Source organism: Scatophagus argus, chromosome 3, assembly GCF_020382885.2.
Source record: "Scatophagus argus isolate fScaArg1 chromosome 3, fScaArg1.pri, whole genome shotgun sequence".
NCBI classification, from domain to species: domain Eukaryota; kingdom Metazoa; phylum Chordata; class Actinopteri; family Scatophagidae; genus Scatophagus; species Scatophagus argus.
In genome coordinates, this window is record NC_058495.1 from 23,729,174 (window position 1) to 23,755,657 (window position 26,484).

General features: G+C 42.5%; 1 protein-coding gene and 1 long non-coding RNA gene across 3 annotated transcripts; both read right to left on the bottom strand.

Moving 5' to 3' along the window:
- Positions 1–4,490: 4,490 nt before the first annotated feature.
- Positions 4,491–19,985, bottom strand: nucks1a (nuclear casein kinase and cyclin-dependent kinase substrate 1a). The gene is made up of 8 exons (XM_046384869.1): positions 19,674–19,985; positions 16,077–16,126; positions 13,652–13,742; positions 11,304–11,350; positions 11,051–11,203; positions 9,801–9,950; positions 8,735–8,887; positions 4,491–7,374 (listed from the first exon to the last, which is right to left on the bottom strand). Exons 1-8 carry the CDS (start codon positions 19,688–19,690, stop codon positions 7,121–7,123), a joined length of 915 nt encoding a protein of 304 aa, XP_046240825.1. The 5' UTR covers positions 19,691–19,985; the 3' UTR covers positions 4,491–7,120.
- Positions 19,986–23,585: 3,600 nt separating this feature from the next.
- Positions 23,586–24,756, bottom strand: LOC124057195. Of its 2 annotated transcripts, none has more exons than XR_006843073.1 (3): positions 24,389–24,756; positions 24,091–24,167; positions 23,586–23,988 (listed from the first exon to the last, which is right to left on the bottom strand). It is a non-coding gene; the product is annotated as an uncharacterized LOC124057195 (long non-coding RNA). The 2 variants fall into 2 exon arrangements; XR_006843072.1 differs by having other exon boundaries at positions 24,460–24,753.
- Positions 24,757–26,484: the final 1,728 nt, after the last annotated feature.

The window sequence follows — 26,484 nt, forward strand, 5'->3', positions numbered from 1 at the left end:
AGTGTGTTTTTACTATGCGCCCCAATTTTTCACTTTCTTTCTTGGTCGGGAAAACTGCAAGTACAATGTCTGTACCAAAAAGAATTTCCCCTTGGGGATAAATAAAGGAATTCTGATTCTGATGTCCCACCAAACTTGATTGCAGGCTATTCTACATCTCCACTAACACATTGCGCGAACAAAAGCTTTTGGTTTGCATTTTATATTGAAATCAAGATAAATCATGGGCAAATAGTAATCAGATACTGACGTGCACACATCAGTTTGACTGATTGTTGTATAAATACCCAACACATCAGTTGCTAGGGAGGAATGCAGACATGCCATACAATGTAAAATGTCAAAAACGTAAAAAATGGAGATACGTTTTTTTGTCGGACTGCGACGATATGTAATTTGTCAGTCAGCCATAACTGAAAAAAAACCCAGAAGACCATGGAATGTAATGTAATGTTACTGGCTACATGTCAAAAAATCTATTAATCAAAATGGCATTTCCAATTCTGGTGTCAGGATAACCACAGAATGAACATGCTAACTGTATGTACATACCTTTAAAGCTCAGAGATCATGTTGTGTCTTCTTAGCTTAAACCTGAGTGCAAAAACAACAAATTGCAGTTTCACAAAGTGCTCCACTAACTTCTTGTGGTTTCTATTGGTTGTCCCTTGCCAGCAATGTCCAATCTGGTATGCCCACATTCCGATTCTGTCATGTATGTCTACATCTTTCATCCACATGCATTATGTCAGAATTTCACTTGTCAATGGAGGGCGTAAATGGAATGACAGTCACCTATAGGCATGACTCCTTGTCATCATAAGTTATTATCCACAAGTGAATTGATTACACAGCAGTTGGCTTATTCTCAGTGAAGTGAATTGCACCTTTAAGCTTCAGGCAGAAGCAGCTGCGATATGAAGTGTTGGAGGGTGTAAATAATCCATCTTCTGTAAGTGTCAACAATACCGTCAGGAATGATGGGCTCTATTGATATTCCCTGATCTGCTATTAGTTTTCTTTCCAGTACAAGATATCAGTTAATAGTAAGCCACACAGACACTTACAAAAAATAAAAGTATTGTGTTTCACGTACTTAACATTCCTTTACCACAGCTCTCTCATCAGCTGCATTTCTTTCATTCTGACACCCTCTGTGTTGTTTACTTCTGTCACTCATTAAACAAGAGCCTCCCTCCTCTGATTCAGATTCAGATATTAAGCAATAAATCTCAGAGTTGATTCACTTGCCTCACAAAAGCTCTTCAGTCTCCAGTGGCTAGAAATGCCAGCAGCTGCTCTTCCAATGCAACCACATCTTCCCTCTGAAGCTCAGCAGTGTGTGTGTTCTGTCCTGATGATCCCAGTCAGGAAGCCATGATGACAGGACACACACACACCCACTCTGGCTCGTTGGCCAGGTTTCTCATCATGCTTTCTGTGGAACCTGAAGACAGGCCTCCTGTGTCACTGAGGCATGTCAGTCACCCTATGAGAGCCTGGGGATTTGCTCACATGTTACCTGGTGTATGTGTTTTTTTTCCCTCCTGTTACAGCCCTCACCCAGATGTGTTCATTCAGTACATTACATACATCACATACATACATTAATCAAGTACATTAAAACACAGAAAGGTGCCATAGATTTACCACAAGCTCAGCGCAGAGATTAACATGATACTGTTCTCGGGTTTTATACACAGAACATCAGACTCATCAGAACATCGGCCAGCAATAACTGAAGGGCCGGCGGGACACGATGTGGCTGCTAATTCCTGACATGTGAAACCAGGGACGTGCACGGACATTTTGTGGGCGCACACACACACACATCCAGTATTCCTACCCATCCTTAAGGACACACTATTCATACGACATTTTATTCCAAGAAGAAACCACAAATTTGACCAAACTACTGGACAATTTATTAATAGATCAATGATTTTTTTTCCCAGCGTAGGAAGATCAGGGCCTGTTTCAGAAAGCCAGTTTAGTGAGTCTGAGTTTGTTAAGTCTCATATGTAAATATAACCTGCTCGCTGCCTTGAAGGTGCCAGTTGGGTATTAAAAGGACAATAAGAATGACAGTTTTTATGATCAGACTGTCGATTATGTGAGGACAGAGACAGCGATCCGTGGACGTGGTGGATTTATTGATCAGAATAAAATCTATAAGTTTGATGTTACCTCACATTACCGTGGCAGATTAAAAAACCAAATGTGCGTGAAGCATTCCTGTTACAGACATCACACCACGTACCATTGTTTAAAAGTGAGTTCTTAAATACAGACTGCTGTAGCCCGAATGTGGTCGGCCAACATTTTGGTATGTATAAACTTCACTCTTGCTGCATAATGCCTGGGTGCACGGCACACATCGCTTTTCCTGAGTCCTGGTTTTGGCGAAAGTGACTAACACCACAGTGGTGCCAAAGTTGGTACTGGTATTTCAAAGCTTTAAGGTATTGATCAAAATATCCCCGTCCCAGGGAGTATTAAAACGTTACCTGTATTGGATCCTTTTGCATTCAGATCCAGAATAGGATGATTATGTCAGTGGTTTTGTTTGCAGGTCTCCAGAAAGTCCTTCCATAATCTTTTGGTGTGGTTACAGATGCAGAACTGATAGATTTGTGTCGTCAAGTACCACAGTTTACACTCATATCCATTTTCAACTTGACAAGATAATAATTTCTTGATAACATCTGTGTATGATTTTACTTGAGGCTTACTGGTCAGTAGCAGCATATTATGAAGCTGATCCACTAAGTAACATGATTGCTTTGTCTGCCGTGGTTTTTGATTTTTTTTTTTTAAAAAAAGCATAGAAATAGCACATTCAGCCACAGGAGTGTCAGAGGGATGTGGAACCGGTAGCACAGGTCCTTGTTTTGCTCCTCGTTTCAATGCCTGCATAATGAGCAGGAGGGGCTGCGTCTGTAATTACAGCATTCCCATGGAGTTACAGGTACACTAGACGTAGTAAGGAATTCAGAGTAGTTACGCAGATCAGCTCATCATCATTACATAATTACGTCACCAAGACTGTATTATTTGTGAACCATTTCTGATAATATTTATATGTAATGTATTCCAGTTGTTTGTGAGGTGGGAAAAGACTTGGGCATATAAGACGTCCCTGCATAAGGCCATGCTCCATTTAAGACCTCGAGGTTTTTCCAGAATTCAGTTCAGTTGAACTATTGTCATTTTAGTTCTGACGGCACAAAATCCAAATTTGTCAAAGAAGTGGAAAATAAAGTTTTGTTCTACTGTCTCCAATGCTTTGTAAAAATCCAGAGATTAAACTATCATCAGAGCGTCGATTTGAATGGTCTGCTAGGTCTGAAACCAATCTAATATTATTTGATGTATACACACTCTTCATAAATCCTCACTGAACCTCATCTACCGTATAATCGGATGCAGAACTTTTTTCAAATATTAATGCAAAAACTTTGCAGTCGTTGCTGAGAAGATATTGGCCTCGAATTTTCAATCAGCAAATGGTCTTTTGGGGATTTAGGAATTAGACTAATAAGTCTTTGTGTCAGAATCCCATTTCAATACTTTGTACATTCTGCAAATGCATAAAAATATTCTGTAGTAAGACCATTCACTCCAGGAGATTCATGGTTCTTGAAAGATTTAATCACATTTGAATTTTCCTCCAGAGAAGATGATTTGTGATTATTTAGCTAAAAATCTACCTTTTATGTGGCTGCAGGTGCTCTCACCCTCACTGCTGCTGCAAGCTTCTTTGACTGGGAAAAGTGCTGGAAGCTCTGCTGGCAGCTTCCTGGACTATTTTTCTATACAAACCTCTGCTTCTGAAAGTATTCACCCATGCATGTGTTCAGTATTGTCAACTTACTTCTGCTCAGCTCCAGTGGGCAGGTGAGTGTGAGTACTGCACCGATTTAGCATTGCACTCCTGTAACACCAACGGGGATCAAAATAGATGCAGGAGAACTGGAGACACTATTTGAGTATGGGCCCTTGTATGTCCTAGCGCCTACATTACCCACAATGCCGGTGGGTTCAGGAGCATTATGTTAGAAGTGGGTATTTAACTGGAGCCGCCAGCAGAGAAGAGTGTGGGCCACAAGGGTCTGGTAAGCTCACTTCTTTCTAACTCTACAACCCTGAAATGTTTTCTTTGTCTTCAGCCCCACCCGACGCTGACTCGAGTGACATCACATGAGGATATTTAGCAGATATCACACAGCAGATATTACTGATTTACGTTCTCACTGCTGGCATACAGCGTTGAAGGCCTCATGCTGAAATGCAGATTTGTCTGTCAACTGGTTGTGAAATAAAAGATTCTCTTGCTGTTTTTGACCTTTGGCAAGCAGCCTTTACATGACACAAATATGACATACAAGGGTCCATACTCACACTTGAGAGGCAGATGCCGAGAACTGCAGATCATCATAAGCTAAAACCACCACCAGCATGCACGCTACTCAACGTCACAAAACAAGTAGTTAAATCTGTATAAAAAGTAGGTTGCCTTTATTAGAAGCTGGGAAACCAAAACATTATCAACATCGTGTTGTTAATACCTTTTTTTTTTGTAAGACCACAATATTGCCATCACCAGCAACATCATCATCATCATCTTCGCTTCACACTTTATCCACAACATGCAAAAGATTCAAGAGTTCAGCGTTCCTTTTCCACTCTACTGACAAAAGCTTCTCCACTTGGTCTCCTGTAGGAATCACAACTCGGCTTACATTTACATTGCCAGTACAACTGAAGGTAGATAGAAAAAAACCATCAAAAACAGTACAACAGAAGAAGAATGGATGAAAGAGGAGAAATTCACAGCCTTATGCCATGTGCCCCCTGTGTGATGATGGAGAGGACCCTCAAGTCAAGCCCTCAGCGCTGTGATCTACAGACAGTATCTGATCCTACTGCCAACAGAGCTCTCTGAGCTTGAGATTGGTATAAACAAAAAAAAAATTCTCCTATTTATTTTCTTATTCTTATCCAATCTTCTTAAAATGACATTAAGGATTGGGTGCCAATTCAGGACCTGAATGTAGAAAAACACTCCAAGGACAGTCGTAAAACAATTGAATGTGCTTCTGAACCGACAACTGGGTTCAAGTGTGTCCTGTACACATCCAGGACTGATTTCTATTGCAGCCTTGGGACGAAGTAGAATTTCTCCTGACAAACGACTGATAAATGAATTTATGTTCCCAAGATCACAACAGCAGCCTTTTATTGTCGTTTTATTTTTGCCCTGACATCAAAACACTACTTTTCGCAAAAAAAGGACAATCTCACAAGTGCTGCACCTGATCTCTGAGTCACTAGTTTTGAGATCGTTTATGGCTTTGGATGGTCTTCTGATCGTACAAATTGTTGACATGTTCAGAGCCTAAATACGCTGCGTGTAGCAAAGACCTAAAACATGAGGACAGGTTACATTCTCAGGCCTCCAGAAACGTCATCAGAGCCACTACTGAAACCGAACTCAATGAAAATTAAGGCATTAACAGACAAACGAATGCCAGATGAGCCGCCGATCTTTTCTAAACCTCAGTACTGTAGAATTATGAATCGCAAAAAAAATATATATCTACTTGTGAGGATGAATAAAAAGCTCTGAGAGACAAATGGACATGGATACGAGCAGTAACCATTAAGCTGATGGGACTGGGAGTGGGGGAGGAGAGAGTGAGGGGACAGGAGTAAACCAGGGAGGGGTGGCTGGTCCAACCATCAGGCAGAACAGATTGGATAGGGTCAACTTTTTTTCTTTAAAATCAAGATACATTTTATTTCTTTTCTTAAAAAACAAACATTACAAAAAAAAAAAAAAAAAAAATCTGAATAGAGAATTAGAACAATGAACCAACAAGAGAAAAAACGACATTCATTTTTTTAACTCTCACAAAAAAAAAAGAAACATCTCTTCTTGCATTTCTTGAAAAAAAGAAACAAAACAAAACAAAACAAAATAAAAGATGGGCTGCCTGGCACAAGGGGCTGAATGTTGAGAAGATGCTGCAGCCATGCACTGAGGCGGGAGATCATGTTTTGAAAGGGGAAGGAGGGGTGTGTTTGCTTCACGTAGCAAAGGTGTCTCGTTAGAAAGCACAACAAAAACCGTTTCACAGGCAGCTGGTGGGCTGAGCGAAGGAAGGAAGGCAGGAAGGAAGGAAAAACAAAAAACAGACCCTCCACAAACATACAAAAGTACATAAAAACACATTGGCTTGAAATGTGTGGCAGTGGCAGTCCAGCACATAGCAAACACTCAGCGGTGACCCACCACTCCGCCCGTCTGCAGGACCACAACCTTAACCGAATCTAAGAAGCAGCAGCTACGAGTCTGAACCAAGCAGGTTTTAAAAATAAAATTAAAAAGGTACTTCAACTGAAAGAGCGGCCCTAGAGGTTTTAAAACAACAACCCAACTATCGCTGCCCTGTTAAAATAAGCTCCAGGTTTAAAAGCACAAAGTACCAAAGAGAGGCGGGAAAAGGCTTCAGGCCTGCATGTGCTGACTTGACGTCGCTTTGTAAATACAGTGCTTTAGTTACCGACACAGAGAAGTCCCGGAACAATACTTTCCGTAATCACAGATCCGTCAAATAAACAGGAAAAAAACTGTGTGGCCAGCTGTGTCTGATAATCCCAGGAGAGGGAAAAATAAACCCACAGACACAACTGGTTTCTTCACACTGAGGACGGATGCTCGCTAGCACTGCGCTCTCGGAAGGCAGACTCGTCTGGATTTTCACGCTAAAATGCTGAATGTAAATGACAGATACGGGAACGTGGGTAAGGCTGAATGTGTTGTGGCTCTGGTGCTGAAAATGAAAGACACCAAACGGTCACGTGAGCACGATGTCTCGGTTCGGGGGAGGGGCGGGGAAAGCAAAACAGGAAATAGCACACAAAGTCCAAACCTTTGAGCCAGGCCGCCAGGAGGAAAAACAAAACGAAAAACAAAACAAACAAAACAAAAAAAAGAAAGAAACTGAAAAAAAAAAACAGCAAAAAAACAAAACAAAAAAAAAAACAACTCTAAACGCAGAGCAACAAAGAAAACAAAAACATTGAGAAGAGAGAGAAGACAAGCGGGTAGCATCTTCTAGTCTTCTCCAGAGGGCGCCTCCTCTTCCGAGCCATCCTCCTCCTCTTCGTCTTCCTCCTCCTCATCTGCTCCTGCAGCCTCCTTCGTCGTCTTGGGGGCGGGGGAGGTCTCTTTCTTCTCGGCCTCCTCCTCCTCTTCCTCCAGGGGACTCTCGGGGTCCTCCTCCTCCTCCTCCTCTTTGGGTGAGCTCTTCTCCAGGACCTTGGTGCTGGGGCGTCCCTTCCCCTTTCCTTTCATCGGGCTGGGGGTCACTGACGGGGTAGAAAAGACAAACCAGTTAGTGATTATGGTTCAGTTTCACAGTGTAAATAAGGACGTTTACTGCAATTTTTACCTTCTAATTCATAATACGTAACTTGTCTTCCAAGTGCAATTATCACCCGAAACCAGTTATTCAAGGACGTTTCAACTTTCCCGAAAAGCAGTGTCGTGTTGGACGGTAAAAAGCGCAAAAATCGTATTTGAGAACCTCATTTTTATCTTAACAAATTCTCACCGTGTTACCGAGTTTTTTTTCCTGAGGAGTCAATCCTAAAGATCAGCATTTTAATGGACTGGCAAAATGAACTGAAAAAAACGACTCTTTACTCAACTCTGCTGTGTTTTGTTCAGCTTCCAAGCCTGCTGCAAAGCCTGCAGTGCAGCATTTCACTCCGTATGTCAGTCGAATTTAGAGTGTGGATGCGAAAAATGATTTGCTCGCAGCAGTGAGCTCAACATGCAGATTTGTGGATGAACCTGTTCTGGTTCTCGTCCATCTCTGCACGTGTTGCAGCCGCCATCTGAGCCGTTAAACTCCACTCTGCACAAGCACGAGTGTTACTCAAGTCCCATCGACTCCCGCAGAGTGTCAATCACATTCTGCAGTTTAGCTTTTACTCTTGTTGATAATTTAAGATGTTCAACTTAGTTTCAGTGTCAGAAGTCAGAATTTTAACACAAACATACTGACTTGTATTGCAAGTCTAGTGACTGTGTTACAAAACATTAGAGGTGGGACAAATTCACTGCTTCGCAGGTCAAAAGTTTAATGTCTTGCCTATGACGTCAATGACGTGGAGTCAAACCCTGAGTGAAGATCACTGACTGGCTGTACAGATGGACAACCTGAAGCCAAAAGATTGTGATCGCCCCCTGGTGGCTGTCTGCAGGTCATAAATCTCTCCTTTCCACGTTAGCCGAGGGGACAAACTAAAACCTCATAGTCCAAGTCCAAATAAATTTTTCAGAAGATGTTTTTTGTCATTTGAGGTTCTTCTTATCGCATTAAAATACGTTTGGCGTCAGCTCTCCATATTAACAAGTAAAAATAACTTGGATGCCCAATTGAGACCTACACTTCTCGTTGGCTGAAGGGGCAGCTGTGACAGTTTAAACCTGTGGCCTACTTACTTTACACCATTTACTTCTACAAGCCACCTGCTCCACTGCTCGAGCTCACAGTTCAGAACGACTACTCTGATCCGCTTAAATTAGCGACACAATATGAATTAAAAGTCTGACTGGGCGATCCTGACAGAAGCTGACACCTTGAAATGCGTCGCAGCCGCGATTTACGGCGGCTGATTTTCAGCCTAAAGCCCGAGGCTGCAGGAGGACCGGATCTCTCACCTGTGGCCTTTAGTCGAGGTTTGGGGCTTTTCTTCTCCTTCTTGTCCGGCCGTCCCCGTCGAATCACCTTCTTGCCTCTCTTCTTGGAGTGACCATAGTCACTGTCATCATCATCCTCCACCATGAAGTCCTCGTCGCTGCCGGACTCGTCAGCTGCACGCAGAAATGGGACGCATAAGAAATTTTGCAACACAAAGCAACGTGGCACTTCTAATTACACCTGGAATAATATACACAGCACCAGGAAGCGCAATTTCAAATAAGCTAGAATTACTGCCTCGCAGTTGTTGTGTGCCTCCGTGTAGGAGTCAAGTTGCAGTTTACAACCAACTCTCTCCCAACTCACATAATACATGTAGGGAAGACTTTGAAATAATTTATTAAAAAGGTAACAAGTGTAATGGAAGTTGTAACAATACCAAAATTGTAATCTTTGATACAATACTAGTACTACAATAACCAATAACTGTTTCTTTTTTTTTCTATTTTCAATTAACAACATGGACACAGAGTTGATATGAATATGGGTAGTGAGCACAAACCAAAACCTAATCATGTTAGTATCTGTGCGGCCTTGGGTTGAAAATGCAATCTTTTATACCTTCTGTATTTTCAATGCCATCAAATGCAACAACAAGAACAGCCCTAAAATAGTGCTTCTGAACCCATTTGTCTTGTGGGGCTTTAAAAAGACCTGCCTGCAACCTTTCTTCTGTGGTTTTTGTTTCTCCAGTTGTTGCTTTACAGGAATTTCACATTTTTTGAGCCGCTAACAGGCAATGGATGCAGTATTTTACGAGCAAAGCTCAAAGAAACAAACTGAATATTGTGGAACAAAGATGTTCTTTCTCATCCCGTTAATCATCACCCATCACATCAGCTCTTTGAGGGTTGCTGTTCTAATGTGATGAGCATCTCAGGTCTTCAGGAGTCTGCAAACTACCTGTGGCTCACAGTGTTGTCCCGGCTCACATAGAGACAACATGTTATACATTCACTACTGGTCTGTAGCGTTCGGGGAAGGTGTGTGTGTTGCTGTGTCAGTGCACAGCGCAGTTGTACATACGATCCATATAGGACTCCTCGTGGTCTTCGTGCTCCTCGTCCTCGCTGCCTCCGTCGCCCAGCAGGATCTCCCTCTGTTTGGACACAGCCTTGGAGGCCGCCTGGCGCACTGTACGCTTTCGACTCACTTCCCTGTCGTCGTCGCTGTCATCTACAAAGAAGACGCGCACACAGAGTTACACAATCGCAACGAGACAGGTAAAACAGAACAAGGCAACAGAAAACAGAGAGGACGCAGCTGTTCGGTCTTCGTGTCATCTCCACTCATGTCTTAACACGTTACACACTTTTATCAAGGCTATAAGAAACTAGCTGAACGTGCGATAAACAATTGCTCAGCACTTCCCTGCTGTCCTTCATGACGAAGCTCTGCTGATTCATCGTAAACATTCTCTCTGACTGAAACGGCATACAGTTTTGCTTGATAAGTGTCGCTAAAGACAGACTGATTAAGCAGATTACTCCTCTGTCTGCTCGGCCAGCCATACCAGACCTTCTGAAAGGCGTTTTTCCACTGCTTTCACATTGTCCAAACTACTACACAAACTACACGCTGCCTCGCTGCGTGGCCCTCCAAAACATCCTGGAACCCGAGTGGATCCCACAATTAGAATAAATCGTCCAGCCGCACAGAGCAAAGCCAGCTGAAAAAGTGACTTTGACTTCTTATTAGTTTTAGACACACGTTATTACAAAATGTTTTTGGTTCCTTGGGTGAGTTATGCTCTGAGAGGAGAATAAGGCCTCTAGCACCAAGCAGATGAGGGGCTGTCAGATGTGTGGTAACTTTTTCTTAAGCACCAGGCACAGTACTGTGAGGCGTGACCTGCTTTAACAGGCGTCTGAATTAACGTTTTGCGATTGAATGCGACAGCTTCACTTCATCTCTAGAAAAACAAGGTTATTTTTGTCATTATGTTTGCTGCTGAAATTATGTATCCCACAAATATACGCCTGGAGTTGGATTCACAAAACAAGACAGAACCCTTTGAAATGGTGATACTGGCCATAAAAGTACGATATTTCACTCAAATCCTACAACCCGAGGGCGAACTTCCGTAATGATGTTTGGGTCTTCTTGGATTCCTACAAACATCTACATGTGCACACATGACAACACCCAACGTACTGTGTGTAAAGGCAGATGAATAGAGGAAGCAGCATACACCTTCATATCCATATCAGCCAACCATTAACATAACATTCATCCACACAGCTCAAATGCCATCAGGAAAATAACTGGATCGTCACCTGCAGCCCGTTTTCTCTTCGGCCCCCTCTTGCTGGGCTTCTCCACCTTGGCTTTCTTTGCCTTTTTCCCTCTTTTTTCTTCGTAGTCGCTTCCTCCATCCTCATCCTCCTCCTCTCCAAAGTCATTGTCTTCATCATCGCTGCCAAAGTCATCTGCAGCAGTGATACAGATGGAAGTGAAGGAGCTGGCTCTCCACCGTTCACTCTCACAAAGTCAACTTTCTCGCTGAAATCAGACAAAAGACCGACTTACCTGCTGAATCATTTTTGGATTTGGAGAGCTTGTCATCAGACTCCTCGCTGGAACAAAGATCAGAACAAAACTGACTTAGCAAAAGCAGTATGGACACCCAGGGGGATCACGAAAAAGAAAAAGATTTTAATCCGCATTTCATTAGGCAGATAAATACTGAACAAACAAGCAACAAAAGGCGTGTACCGAGACCCAGTCAGAAATTTCCACCTAAAAGCTCCTAAATTAAAAATGTAAAGCAACACTTTGGAGTTCTCTCTCATTTTTCATTAGAATAAACAACCACACATTTTCTCTATGTTCTCCACACTTTGAATTCTTGACATTTGTTTACATGTCTGCCTCTGATGATTTCATTTGATACTATCCAGCAAGTATAGCATACTAACATGCTGACTAGACAGCATCATCAACACACAGGTGCTTGTTATTATGTGGAGGATAAACAGACGGTTTCTCCTGTTTCTCCGTGAAGCCACACATTTCTTCAATTATTCAGAGATGGAGCAATCAGCATGCTAACTGAAGGAGTGTCCAATACAGCTACTGAACGTCCTCTCTGCCATCTTAAACTTCCTGCAAAGTTGTCTCACAGTAGTCGTTGCATGTATCTCAATCCAGATTTAAGACACTTTTGTGTTTTCTCCGTTAACCAGATCACAAATGAGGCTGAGATCCATCTTGCCTTTTCCAGACTGCTCAGGCTCAGTGATTGGCCCCCATAATTACTCCTAATAACTTTAGTATGTACTTCAGAGTGCAACATCATTAATGCCTTCGAGGAGAGATTGTCCAACAAATGTGTTCAGTTATCCCCATCTGCACCATTCCTCATGTCTAAACCGTCTCTACGATGACAGGCTCTTTGTCCTGCCTTTCAGCGAAGCCATTTGGAGCTGTATAAACACTGGGGCTGGACAGCAGTTCATACAAACTAGTTCACAACAAGCATATGCCTCCAAATCCTGCTGCAGGTTCATCTGACCAACTGAGGCACATACAAATAGGAAACAATGTGAAGAGTGCTGCAGACCAGCTGTTTGTGATCCTCAGCTTGATAAAAATGTATCGACATGTCCAGGTGTCTGTTGATAATGATGCGTTCGCGGGCTCTGCACTATCAAACAGCATCTCTCCTAATGATATGTGGTCAGTTGGTTTCAAAGAAAACTGGGTGAGCTTAACCAAAACAAACCACAACTGTGGTGTTTTAAATTATGGCACATCAGTAAGAATATTAACAAATTATTTGTGCCAATAAGCAGTTTTGTTATTCATATCCTGTGTAGCTACCCATCCTTGAAGAAAAACAAAAAAACAAAAAACAAATAACTATTAAAAAAATTATTGAAGAACAGCACTGTTAAAGTAGTTCTGATGAATCTTATATCTTCTAAACACAAAAAATATCCCATAAACACAGATTTTTTTTTTGTCCAGCACCGACGCACAGTTTAGCAACTGAGGACACAACTGGGGGAGGAGACTGTCAAAGGTTGGTCGTGATTGGTCCTGCTACCAAGCAGGAGCACAGCAGTGCAGCTCGACTCTGCCATAGCCCCCCCCGTGAGGCAGTAGTACAAACTCATTACAGCTTGGTACAGCTGAGGCAGGCTGAATCGGGCCCATGGAAAACCACTATAAGACTGTGGAGAGGTTGTACATCACAAGTGGCATCCAAGATGAATCAAATGCAGCTCTCCTCCCTCCTCTCCAGTTTCCTCCTGCTGGCTTTCTTTCTTTCTGCACTCTTCCAGCTCAACCGCCAGCCCTTCTCTGCACACTGCTGTAGCAAAGCTGGCCGTTTCCCCTCCTAAACATGTACGTGATTTACTACCTCTTCTCTCAACCATAAATGCCACCTTCCGCTCAGGTGTAAACTCCCCCAGCTTTCTTGTACCTGTACTACTACACCCAGATGTCTTAGTGTTGACTGAGCCTGGAGGGTCAAATTTCCGCTCGATTCACCGACACGCTGATTCCGATATTGGGCATCGGTCCGATGGAGCTCATGTACTTGTAATAGTAAAACTACTCTGATACAACCTCACGTGATACCACTTTACAGCAACGTGATGTTAGCTTCTCATCAGTGGAGCAGGTAGGGGATACCAGCAATTTAGACACATCTCAGGATAAGTGATGAGGGATGGAAAAATAGCTCAAATGTAAGCACATGTGTGTCTCGAGGACGACTAGTCGTCTCCAAGAACAGGACAGAGTAACAGCAGTGAAGGTGATATAAGAAAGGGAGAATCACAGAATTGACAGCTTTATCGAAGAAGTCACAGCACTAAACACACTGTGGAGATCTGATAGGAGACTGCTGGTCCAGACTGAGGGCTCACCTGTCATCCTGTGAGTTCTTTGAGCGCTTGTGCTTGGGCTCACGAGGGGCTGTGCGCACCTTCTTAGGCTTACTGTCACCATACTCCTCATCTACAGAGAGAGGACAAGATTTTAGTCTTTCGTCACAACGCATCCACATACAAGGACATGTTCCTAGAAGCTGTTGGTCGCAGACTGATACCGTTTTAGCCCCAGTCAAGCTCTGCGCTTCTTCGTCTGCTAATCCATGATGATATTTTTAGCAGAAAACATCAGAAAAAGGTGGACTGCAAGGACACTGGATTATTCCCAACATCATGGTTTTAATTTCGACTCGGAATCATCTGGTTTTGTTACTGGTATTGTACAACTGAACAAGGAGACTGAAGGCCTTGCTGGGGGGCTCCAGATGCCACTCGTGCAAAACTGGGACCAATGTTGATCAAACTGACAAACCAACTGCCATCTGTAGTACAGATGTCATCTTGCAAGCTGGACTACAAAGTCAACAGAATGGCCCGACATTCTTTCGCGTCCAAATAAATGAATATCCAGTTGTTTGAATTCGTGTAACGTGTTGTTACAGGTTTTAGACTTCCAACCACAAGAAGCACCACCCCGAATAGTTCCAGTACCAATATAACCCAGATTTTAAAAATATGAGGAAACTGTGTGAAACATTAATAAAAACAGACTGTAATTATGTGCAAATCTGTTGCTCTATGTTCAAGTGAATACAGTACAATCAATCTTCACACCGCGAAAAATACACTCATTCTGAAGTTGCTTCCAGCATCACATTTCAAACAAGCTGAGACATCGACTTGTTTGGCTGGGAAAGTTGTGGAATGCTCTAAAAACACCTGTTTGGATCTTTCCACAGGTAAACTGGTTGATAAGAGATTAAAATATCTTGAGTGGGTATGCAAGAGGCATCCTCAAAAGGCTTGGTTGTTCACAAGCAAGGATAGCACAACTCTGTTCAAAAATATGCAGTCCAGCTTAAGAACATTTCCCAACAAAAGCGTGCAAGGAATTTAGGGATTTCATCCCCTGCAACCCACAATATCATCTAAAGATTCAGAGAATTCGGAAAAATCTCAACATCAGGAATCTTAATGCCTGCACACACCCGATCCATTATAAGAGCCAATCCGCACAGCCCGACCCGCGAAAACATGTGCCAATCAAACACCCAAACCCGATCTGTCCTGCAAACCGTCAACTTTATTCATTATATTCGCACAATTTTCAGGACTGAGGACGAAGACAAGGACAAGACTAAGCGCCGCCATGCTCTTCAAGGTGCTAATCCTGATGACGGGAGTAGTGGAGCAATCCAATTCTTTCTTCCCTGCCCACAGCAGCTGGACCATTTTGGGCTAGTCTGACACTTAAAAAACTAATAGTTAATAATGGTAAAGAATTTCAGCTGCAAAACTCAAAATTAGTGTCCCAGTTCCCAAACATATACTGAGTGTCGTTAAAAGAACAGGTGAAGCGTCACAGTGGTAAACACGCACTGTCCAAATCATAGATATATTATTTAAAACAGGACACAATGCCATATGATGGCACCTGCTCAAGGAAAATCACCCGTCTGGCACATGACCCACCGCTTTACTTCTAGGCTCAAAGAAGGTTTAATACATATAAAGTTTTTGTGGATCAAAAGTAAAAAGAAAAGCGTCATAACTGACTTTGTTTGCAAGTCGAGGCGTCCTGTCCTGTCATAATGGTGATCTCAGGGAAAAACGCTTTTTGGGCTGCTTGCGAATTTTTTATTTTGTTGTAATACCACGAGTGGCCACTGAGTAAATTCATATGCAGGGCTGAGGCTTCCATAGCCAGCTTTAAAATAACTCGCTGATGGCTTTTTTCTGGAACATGTTCAGGCATCACATTCAGAATGAGTGTATATTTACAAAAAACACTTAAGTTAATAAAGTCGAAGATTAAATGTTTTTGTACTGCATTCAGGGTTTGCAAATTACTGCATTTTGTTATAACTTACATTTTACAGTGTCCAAAATTTTAGGGTTGTATTTCAATATGGCTCACACCAGTATCAGCGAATCCTGCCCCACAGGGCTGGCAAGACGAGACGTAAATCAGTCTTTGTCATATTGCTTACACTTAAGTAGCCACACCTTATATGTCTCCGATTGTGTCCCAGTGTGGACACTGAGCAGGGTTTTAACCTTCAGCATCAGTGGAATGAGGTACCTTCGTCTGTCAGGTATTTCACTTGCCAGATTACATACAAGCAGACCATACCATCTGTTTATTTGATCCATTAACAAAAATGTATCTCAGAAAATGTTGCATATTATATACAAAACATGCATACATACAATGCAAAATATCCTATGAAATAAGAGGGGATTTCATCCATATTGCCTACACTAACTACATATTTAAAAATGCATCTCGGGTCTCTCTTACCTGCATCATCAGACTCGTTGAATTGTGAGTAATTCACCACTTTCCTGTTCCTGTGAAGAAGTACACAGACTGCATGAGAACACATTTACACAAGACAAAGCTGCATCACTGCACACACCTGTTATAAGACATGTCAATAGGTGCTGGAGGGATTACATGTCATGTGCCGTAATTCTACAAGCAGAAACAATTCAGCTGTGTACGAATGCCTGGTTTATATTAGAGGGTTTGAGAAGCCACAAACAGCCTTCAGCTGGGGGCACTGAACTGGACACTGGGCTACCGTCTACAGTTTCCAGGGCTAATTTGGCAAAGTGTGTGAGGGAAGCCTCAGGTGACAGCAGCCAACTACAGTTCAGGTAACAAAACAACACGAGAAGCTGCACTGCTGAAGGTTAAACCGACGGAAGAATCATCCCTCAGAGCACTTAGGTGAAAAGCACAGTTAAAGCACAAAAGCTGTTCTTTTGCAACAAAGAGTACTTAAAAAAAAAAAATCAATCTTTTGACATGCAGGTATCTGTTGCAGCAATCGCTCTGAACAGATGGTGGCGCTACAGATCACCAGTAAGTAATGTGAGTCGCAAAACAACATGAAGACATCATTTTGAGCTCTGCTACCTTGTGATAGATTTTTGTCTTTTTTATGATAGCTGTTTATTTTCCATTCATCATAAAGGTGGCTAATTGCTAGCCTTGAAGTTTAATTGATTTTATCCGATTACTAAAAAAAAAAAAAAACTGTTTCGACTGTATTACAACACCAGTAAGCAGTCTTTGATGTGTGTCTGCAAGGCTTGATCCAGTTTAAAGACATTTATGGGACTGTTTGAAAATTATACAGACAGTCAGGACAGACATTCATCAAGAATTAGGGGAAGATAGTCTAATTTTTTCTTCAGCACTCGTGGGAGAGTCTGTTTTTTTTCCACATCACGTTTATAATATTCTTTCAACTTGCCCTAACAAGTTGTTGTTGTTATTTTTACAAATTGTGTTGTCTTTGTGCTTCTGCTATCCAAGAACTTGTTAATTCATTCAAATAGCTGCAGAGTAAGCTGCACAAGTATGAAACTGCACATGCTGTGTGACAATTATTCTCTCAGCCACTCACATGACCCACTTCAATATTTTAATAACGGCTCTAAACACGGTGGCACATGTCAAAAATGGCTGACCGAATGTGAAGAAGGGCGCTACTCTTCAGGGCGATAACGGTGTGTGAGAAACAGCCGGCATGAGCGAGACACTGACTGTGACATTTGCAGTAATATTTTAGCTGTGAACACAGTAGTGCTGTGTTTAGGCTACGGTGAACAAGACCAAAGCCAAAGTCTTGCTCGCCACCTGTTGATTAAAAGTGAAGGAGCCGAGCCAACGAGTTAATGACTTCGTCGGGACTCCACATCATATTGTTTCAGCATCAACGTCACAACATGTGCATGCATAACTCTCACATTGCAGAACTTGTGGTGTCAAGGAAAATTAACTCAAACATGCCACGCCACAAGTTTTTGCTTCTTGATACAAAAGGAGAAATCTCATGGTTCTCTTTTTCCATAACCAATCCACACACAAAGCACGTGAACATGGACACACGGAGTTTGTTGCTCGTGAGCGACATGCAGGTCCTGCCTGCACAGCCACCGTGTCCCAGAGCCGCCGGCTGTTTTTGGTCAGCGGAGGAGAGATATGCCAGCTTTAGCCACAGCATCAGCTCTCGCTGTAAAAGGTCCACGTCACGGTCACCAACTCGAGGTAAAACTTAAGTCCAGTCTCTGGAGGACACTTTGGGTTTTCTGATCACCAATGTGAACAAGCTTTCATGTAGGTGTGGAGACCAGTCACCTTAATTTCCCTTGGGAAAACCACAAACTTATCCCTAATAACATAAAATTTAACCTGCATACTCCTACAATAGTGTGACTAGGCAAAACAAACAAACAAATAAATAAATCAATAAATGAATAAACAAATGAAATCAAATTAAACACCAACTAAGAACTTAGGCTGTTGGTGTGCAGCCAGAGGCTTTAAGTTCGGTTTGGGTAAGACTAAGTGTCAATAAGTCAATCAAAAGAAAAACAGTTCCCAAATATTTTGATACTCTTCAATGACATAAATCAAAAATGTCAAACTTTACTTTGGAAACGTTAGTTGGACAAAAAAACAAAGCAATCTGAAGACATCACTCGAGGCTCTGATAACAATTGTTTTACAATATGTTGACATATTATAAACTTAATGATTGTGAAAACAATCTGCAGATTATTCAACAATGAAAATACTTGTTAATGGCTGCCCTAATGAACATAATTTTGTGTGTGCTGTAATGAAAATAAGGTTCATATTAATAATTATCATTATTATTTATCGCTCAGTGTATAAACACTAGCTTAATCTTTCATTATGTTTTTGTATTATTTTGAAATGTCACAGAGGATTCACTTATTTTTATAATTCAAATGAAGGTCCTTAAAATTATATTCACAAACATGAGATATTTTGCTTTTTTATTAAAAATGAATGCATTATTCATTCCACCACCTACCACGATTTCGATACTAATGATTTTCTAATTTCAATTAACATAAACTCAAAACAAAACCATAAAACATCCCAATTCAAAAGCTACAAATGATGCGTTTGGATACCAACAACAACAAAAACATGAAGCTAAACGACTTCTAATAAAGTTAAAGGTTTTCATTTGTATTTAAAGGGCCTGGAGGCAGCGAACGCGTTGTGCCCACACTGAGGCTCTTGCATTGTGGGGGTGTGGTGACTCCTGTAGTTCTCCGCCTTCCTCTGACATCAGCCAGCAGTGTTAATTTACTGCCAGCGCTGAAAATGTAGATCCGCGCTACATTTTCTTCCCCCCCGTAACGACGACATTTTTGTTGACCAACACACGATTTTCTTTTGTTCCGAAGCCACAAAAATGTTTACATGCGTTGAAATACGATATAAAGAAAGGTGTGTGTGTGTGTGTGTGTGTGTGAGAGAGAGAGGAGGGGGGAACTACAGCACAGACATGCCTCGTCTGCGCGGTAACAAGATCAAATCCCGAGGCCGAACGCACTCCTCTGCTCGGTTTTTTTCCCCCAGTTTTGGTGGCGGCGGCGGTGGGGGGGTATTAGCGTTTTAGAGCCTCCGCTGGATGAATGGGTAGCCATATTCTCATTCTCAGTCGGAGAGGGAAAAATATTAACAGGCCTGACATAAGTGAGCCGTAAAACGCAGCTGGTTAAATCACACCGCCTAATTTTCCGCTTGGCCTACATAGCAGCCAACAATGCACATCATGGATCCGTTTAAAAGCATGATAGACACGACACAGCGGCGGGCTGCGCGTTATCTCCACAAGACATGGCGAACAGTCCACACCACTGGGATCCATGTTAGAGGAAATAAAACGAGGGTGCACACACGAGAAGGGACACACACGCACACATTCCCATTATTTTTTCATGAAATAAACAAATTCCCAGCTCATAAAACACAGCATGGTCGAGGCGTGCATGTTATCTGCGATGCCTGCCAGCAGGGTGTCGTTATTAACTTACGGAGAGCAGAGGACAGATTTAGCACACCTACCTCACTGGTCTTGACATTTTGCAGGAATACTGTAGAGGTTAAGGATGTGAGAAAAGGGGGGAGAAGAAAAAAAGCACAGGGAAAAAAGAAATAGATTCCCGCTCTGCAAAACACCGAGGGGAGCGAGGTTGACGCACAACTCCACCGTCCGAGCTAGCGCGTGAAAATAACAGTACGGCAGCGACTTCTCCTCCACACGCAAATATTCTTATTTTTTTTTACCTTCAGCTACTCAAAATGGTGAATAAAACAAACTGAAACTGCAGCCTGTGTGCAACCAAACCCCGCGGCCTTGAGGGGTGGGTCCTAGTTGACAAGCACCGCCCCTGCGGGCCCTGAGAGGAGCAGCGCGGCAGCCCACTCCTCCCATTGGCTGATTTGAACGACAAGCTTTCCTTCTATTGGCTACTTCGGCTGCACGTTATAACACGTTTAGCATATAGTTACCCGCCTTCGCTAGCATGCTCGGTTGAAATAGCACTGTTAAGAAAACAAAAAGAGGCCCTCAGGTTGGATGCAAACATTGAATTCAGTGTGGGTCCCAGAAGACCACAACGCGGTATTGCAATTACAGGTTGTAAGGTGCACAAACATCATGTATGTGTAATGGTGGAATGTAATGTGTTTCAGGAATCAGACTGACTATCATAGTCCTGGTACTGAGCCTAACCCTCTTCTGTTTCACCTGGCAGACTGCTGCGGCAGGAGATGCAGGTAGAAAGCAGCTGCATCCATAGCATTACAGCTGTAAAGCTTATAACATTACAAATACAGGTTGTGCAGTTTGTTTCAGTGCTGCGTTTCATAGAATTGGGCCTGTGTTTATATTTTGTTAACATTAATGCTGTAATGAGAATCTAGCACTAAATTCCCTTATCCCGATTTAAAAAAGAAATAGTGCTCCTGCACCCTTACACCACAGTCAGCTCGATCTCTACGCTGATCTGGGTCAAGCCTTCATTTCAATTGGCCTGAATGGGCGAACATGTATCTGACCTGGGCTTAATGCTGGTCTGACGCTGTTTGTCTGATTAAATTAAGATTAAAATACTGTACTGTACAGTACACTGATTCTTGGTATTTGTTTCGACAGCACGAAGGGTCTACTCTGCTGTGAAAGTATTCTTATAGCTAACCTGCAGGAACAAAAAGGGATTGAGGGTCAACAACTACGAACTTATTCATGCACGCAACACACGCCTTAATAAACTGTTTTCTGTCCATTTAAACCCTATGCTGGAACAAAGAAACATCCAGTAACACACTAACAGTGTGACACTCACATTACTAAGCAGATTTGCTTCAAAATTCTCAAAGGCTTTTCAGTCAGAAGCTAAGCTGACAAATTTCTCAAGACAAGGTTTTCCACCATGCTAATGCTAGCTTGATAACATGTCAATCCTGTACAAATTAGCACACGTGCTTCTTAGGCGTAGCCTCAATTCCTCTGGAAAACAATTTAATCGCGACTGTGATAAGCCGTTTGCTTTCTGTCACCTTTATTTTATTTTATTTTTTTACGTGTTTGGCAACATGACACAAACATTTTGCTCATTAAAATCCTCCCATCTCTAACATCACTTCAATCATTTTTCATATTTAGAGCAAGTGATGGCTGATTTGTTGTTTATCCCTGCTGTCCTTTTTCTTGTTGTTGTTGTTGTTGTTGAAATTTGATAATCAAATGCAATGCAAAGACTAATTCAAAACTTGTATTAATGTGCCTCAGACTACTGGGACACATTGATCTCTCATTCCTCTGCTGCTCATTCCTTTTTAAGTAGAAAATAGGAAGAAAAACATCATTTTCAGCATATCTTGAAGGAAATTTAGCTTAAAAGGAAGATGTTGACCGAAAACTGTCTGTACTGGGGGGAAATAAACATTTATTGTTCAAAATGATCATATTTTAAATTCATTTAGTGTGATTCATTTTAGCTTGATTCATGAAAGTGTTCAACTCCATTAAACCCTCCACACATACTGTATTAGTAGTGTGAGTGTGCAGACAGCCTGTTTGCATGTCATCACTTTAAACTGAATTTTTGAAAAGGAAAAAGGAACAGAAAATGGATGTGTCACATTGTAACCTGTAGGCGTGGGGGAAAAAAGACTTTTAGATGCATCAGAATGCTCACTTACAAGATAACGGATGCAAATGATCAATTGTCAGTTAAAGCTGAATTGTCTGGCTTGTGTCTCCAAGCTCAGCATTTAAGTTCAATGATCAGTTACTTGAAGATCTGCAATTAATACTGCAAAAAAAAAAAAAAAAAAAATACTGTTGTTGTGTTAAAAAGCCCATTTTTGAGGCTGAGGGTGGAAGTAACCTTTGTGTTTTAGTCCCATTGAATTTCAGGTCCACCCACTCATGTGGTGAGTTCGAGTACGCTCTGTCAAATTGTGGGCTGAGCCGAGGGCTTGTTTGGAATGTGAGTTATTCTCATCGTGCTGTTTTGTGTTTGTGTGTGAGTGTGTGTCGGCGTCGAATAAGATGTGAAGCCGGATTCTGAGGGACAGGCTGCTGAATCCTGATCAGAACACGACACACTGCTCGGCACTTTGAGAGTTGTGTGTGATGTGATGAGAAACTGTTGAAATTCGAGCCTCGTCTCCGCCGCTCTTCCTGCTTCTCCCCGTGTGTGTGTGCTGGTCTCCGGCTCTTGTTGCTTCCACATCAGACAGACTTGTGTCTCTGTGTTCAGGGATGATGCTGTAGTGCTGTAGCAGGTATGTTGCCATGGCAACCCCGGGAAGTGACTCTCGCCTTCCTCTTCATGGCTTCACAGCTGCCTCTGGATCTTTGTTCAGTCCGAGCTCCGCATTCTTCAGGCTGCATCTGCAAGAGAAAAGTGCTTGAACCCCAGAGATGTGTTTTCATCACACCTCTGGGGTGGATGACTAACACACAGTTTGTGCACCATCACAGTCTGGCCAGTAGGGAACAGTTCACACCTGTAGATGCAGAGTCCATGGATCAGATTCAGAGATAACCACCCATTTTGTTCACTCACATCCCCCCAGGTTTTAATTCACACTGATCGATATAAAACGCTGAATTGCAGACATACATGACCACAGCTGGCAGACGATTTGTGTGGCACTGCCACCTGGTGGCTGATGTTTTACACTGCAATGCAGCAAACGCCTGCAAAGCCAACCTCATGTAATGTTCAAATACTTTCACTCAAGTGCTGCACTGTACTGTCAGCACAGTTATGAGGTACATGGTTGAGTATTTTTATTTCGTGGTAGTTTCCACTTTTACTCAGTTATACTTCAAAAGAGTTCAGAGGGATGTACTCATTTCAATTGTGACAGCTGTAGGTACTCTGATTCATATGTTAAATCACACAAATCAGATGATAAGCTTATAAAATAAAATGATTCATGATGACGATGATGATCAGCGATTCCCATCAGCAACACCAGCAGTGGAAAAAGTACTTAGACCCTTTATTTAACCCCTCAAAAGTACACGGAAATATAAAAAAATACATGAGAAATTATCATCAAAATGTCCTCAAGATTTTAACTACTTGATACACAGATGGGTAGACTGGGCCCACTGGTTCCCCGCCTGGGATCAGGCCCCTCCAGAGGATGACGAGTTAAATCTGAGGGGTCCTGTGTCATGTGTAAGTGGAGATGAAAGCAGAAAGAACAAATCTGCATTTCAATATTGGGACGTTCACTAATGCTGGCCTATTTTGTGAAATTTGAGAGCATTTCATGTCTTTGTGCCTTCAACAGTTTTTTGAAGTGAAAGTATCTGAAAAGTTTGGCGGAGAAATGAGGACAAGGAGTCCCAACCAATGAGGAGTCACAAGTCAAAAAGGTTAGGAGTCACTGATTTAATCTTTAACGAGGCTTTTTATAAAATGTAAAAATGTAGCCCCCCACCCGGAGGGGGGGCTCTGCATCATATCTATACGTATAAACATACATGAAGGTATAATAGTACTGTTAATCTACACAGTCGTGTTAACCTCTAGTGGCACTTTTACTTCAGAGCCAACAGATAATATTGATGAGATGAGGATCAGTGCATCACTGCTGTTAAGCTCTCCTGTTCGTCCTGAAGAGGGCGCTGCACGACCACATTTGGCCCACAGTGTATTTGGATGACATTACAAATTCTGCTCAGCCATTAGTGGTGCATGCCTGCTAGCCAAATGTTTGACTCAGTATCAGTGTGTGTGTGTGTGTGTGTGTGTGTGAGACAACATTTGATTAAAATGTCTCTCGACCTGACTGTGACACCCTCGGTTGCTGAACTCATTGTTTGACAGTCTGCAAACAAGCCGCCGATGCTCTGAGAGAGAAACAAAAAAAAGGCAACAGGGTGAAGAACTTCCATAAATGAACCTCCTATTCAAAGGCTTATCGTGCCTGCTGGCACAGTGATTGTTCTTACACATCATCCTCCTCCACTTTGGAGTTGATTCCTTCATTTTCTCTGCTCTGTTCTCAGATGAGTAGCTGCAGGCAACGCTGTGGATAAGTGGAGCAAGAAAAACAGAGTGTGAGAGGGATATATGGAGAGGAGGCTGCACTGCTTCACTTAACTCTTAACTCTGTGTGATTACACACAGAACATGTGCATGTGTGCGGATGGCGGTGCTGACAAACCAGAAGCCTGCCTACTGTCACATCAGTTCTCAGCCCTCGTGATCTGAAGGCTTAGTTTACCCAATTTACAAAAAGACACTAACATATTTATGATTCCTGCTGTTTTCGCAGGGACTATTTCTTTGGCAGAAGCGTTTTCAGTGAGGAAGCCTACAGTAAGTGAGGCGTGTGGGTCAGTCTGACATGTTGTGTGATGAGCTGCCTTTGTTTTCCTCCCTGTCAAACGATTGTCCGTCTTGTACTTCGCTTGTCTTTTCGCCTCCTGAATAAATCCTTCTCTCCTGAATCTTAATAGCCCCGCCGACATCACAACACGCTTGTTACTGTTCCCAGGTGAGGCTCGCGCACGGATCCTTTTCACGGCAGACACTTTGCCTTGTCGTAGCAGGTAAAGTGCAGGTGGAAGTGAAGACACGGAAGTGATGCGAGCGCTCCACCAATCCCTGCAGCCTGGCGTGGGACTTCATGATGGCCTTTAGAAGTGAACCGACGAGTTTCAGTGACTGGCAGAAAACCACTTCGCAGCTGGTGTCAATTAATCCTTTCAGCCATTTTTAAAACAAATATTTCTGTTAAAAAATGTTTCACAGAACTTCAACTCCAGGAAGTTGTGATGGACATTTTCTACAATTTAATTTGACATTTCACAAAATTAATTTTATAGCAAATTGGTCAGTTGTTTGAAAAAGATAAACTCTCAACAGATTAATCAAGAATGTAAATGATTGTAACTTGCAGCATTAATGTGATCATTGACACCAGTGTTGGGAAGAAATGTCTCTGTGAAATGCCTGAAAGCCGCACGTGCCTCCACGCGACTGTCTCACCTGTGAAACGACTTTCCCCCGCGCTCAGGCTTTGCTGCTGCTGCTGTCACACCTTTGAGGAAGTAAAAGTTCTGCATTCACTATTTTACTGTAGCATCGCCAACAAAGTGTACTCAAAGTTACTTTTAGTCCCTGCAAGGTGGAACTCATCTCAAAATATTAAAGTACACATTATACTACTACTACTACTACTACTACTGATAACAACAGAAGAAGAAGACCAAAACGAAGAAGAAGAAGCATCTCGATTAAGGACACAATTTAAATAAAACATTCAACATAATACTTGAATAACAAGTACTTTATTACTTTTCTCCTCTGCTCCTAACACGAACAGCTGACTAAAGCATCCAGAGGAGATAAACTAAAGTCACACACTCAGGTGAGGTACTTGTACTTCACTTGAATATTCTCTCACACCGCGCGTTTCTGTATTACAGTATTGCTACTGTGTTGCAGTAGTATAATACCGCTCCATGTGTATCGCACTGACATAAAGAAACGCGCCAGCTCTTTGAAACACAGCCCGTTGGAGGGCATCAGCTGGATGAGACCGTCAGGGCGCGGAGAGGCTCCCGCCAAGCGGCCGTCTGTTCAGCAGCACCGGCTCTCTGATTCCATTCGTGCCGCCTTCGGTAAAACTCCTCGGCGCGGTATCGGCTGATCTTTTCATCCGGCGCGAAGGACGCCTAATGAGAACATCTGAATAGGTCTAGACTTTGAAAAGCTGCAGCCATTCACACGGCAGACTTCTGACTGCTTTTAATGGGTCAGTCTGGAGCGACGCTCGAAGCGCATTAGAGAGAGAAAAATGAAACGAAAAGAGAGAGAGACGTCGGCGCTTTCTCCGAGGAAAAAGCGGCGTAAACAAGGGATTTGTAAACAAAATGAGAGATGAAACAGTCCCCCCACCCCCGTTTGACTGAAGTTTCTTTATCAGCCTTGATTTCAGAGTATCCCAACATTATGTCGAGGGTTTAAAGGTTGGTGGGAAAACTAAGAGCGAGGCGAGATGTGTGTGTTCTTCACAATTCCCCACCCTCCGCCTGAACAGAGATGTGCTGACAGACGTACAGCTTGAAATGTAAATAGGCCCGACATTAGTATTCATCCGTCATCCCATACTCTGTTTTCGTGTGTGTGTGTGTGTGTGTGTGGAGGGGTAACTGTGGGGAATTGGAGTATTTGATCAGACTCCCCTTGGTTCAGAGTGAATCTCAGCAGCAGGAGTTCATCTGTGGGACAGTCAGCAGCGTCGAGCACATCAGCTTCATTGCAGTGTTTGTCAGGTTTTGGGCATCACGCGTGTGTGAGTGTGTGTGTGTGTGTGTGTGTGTGTGTGTGTGTGAGTG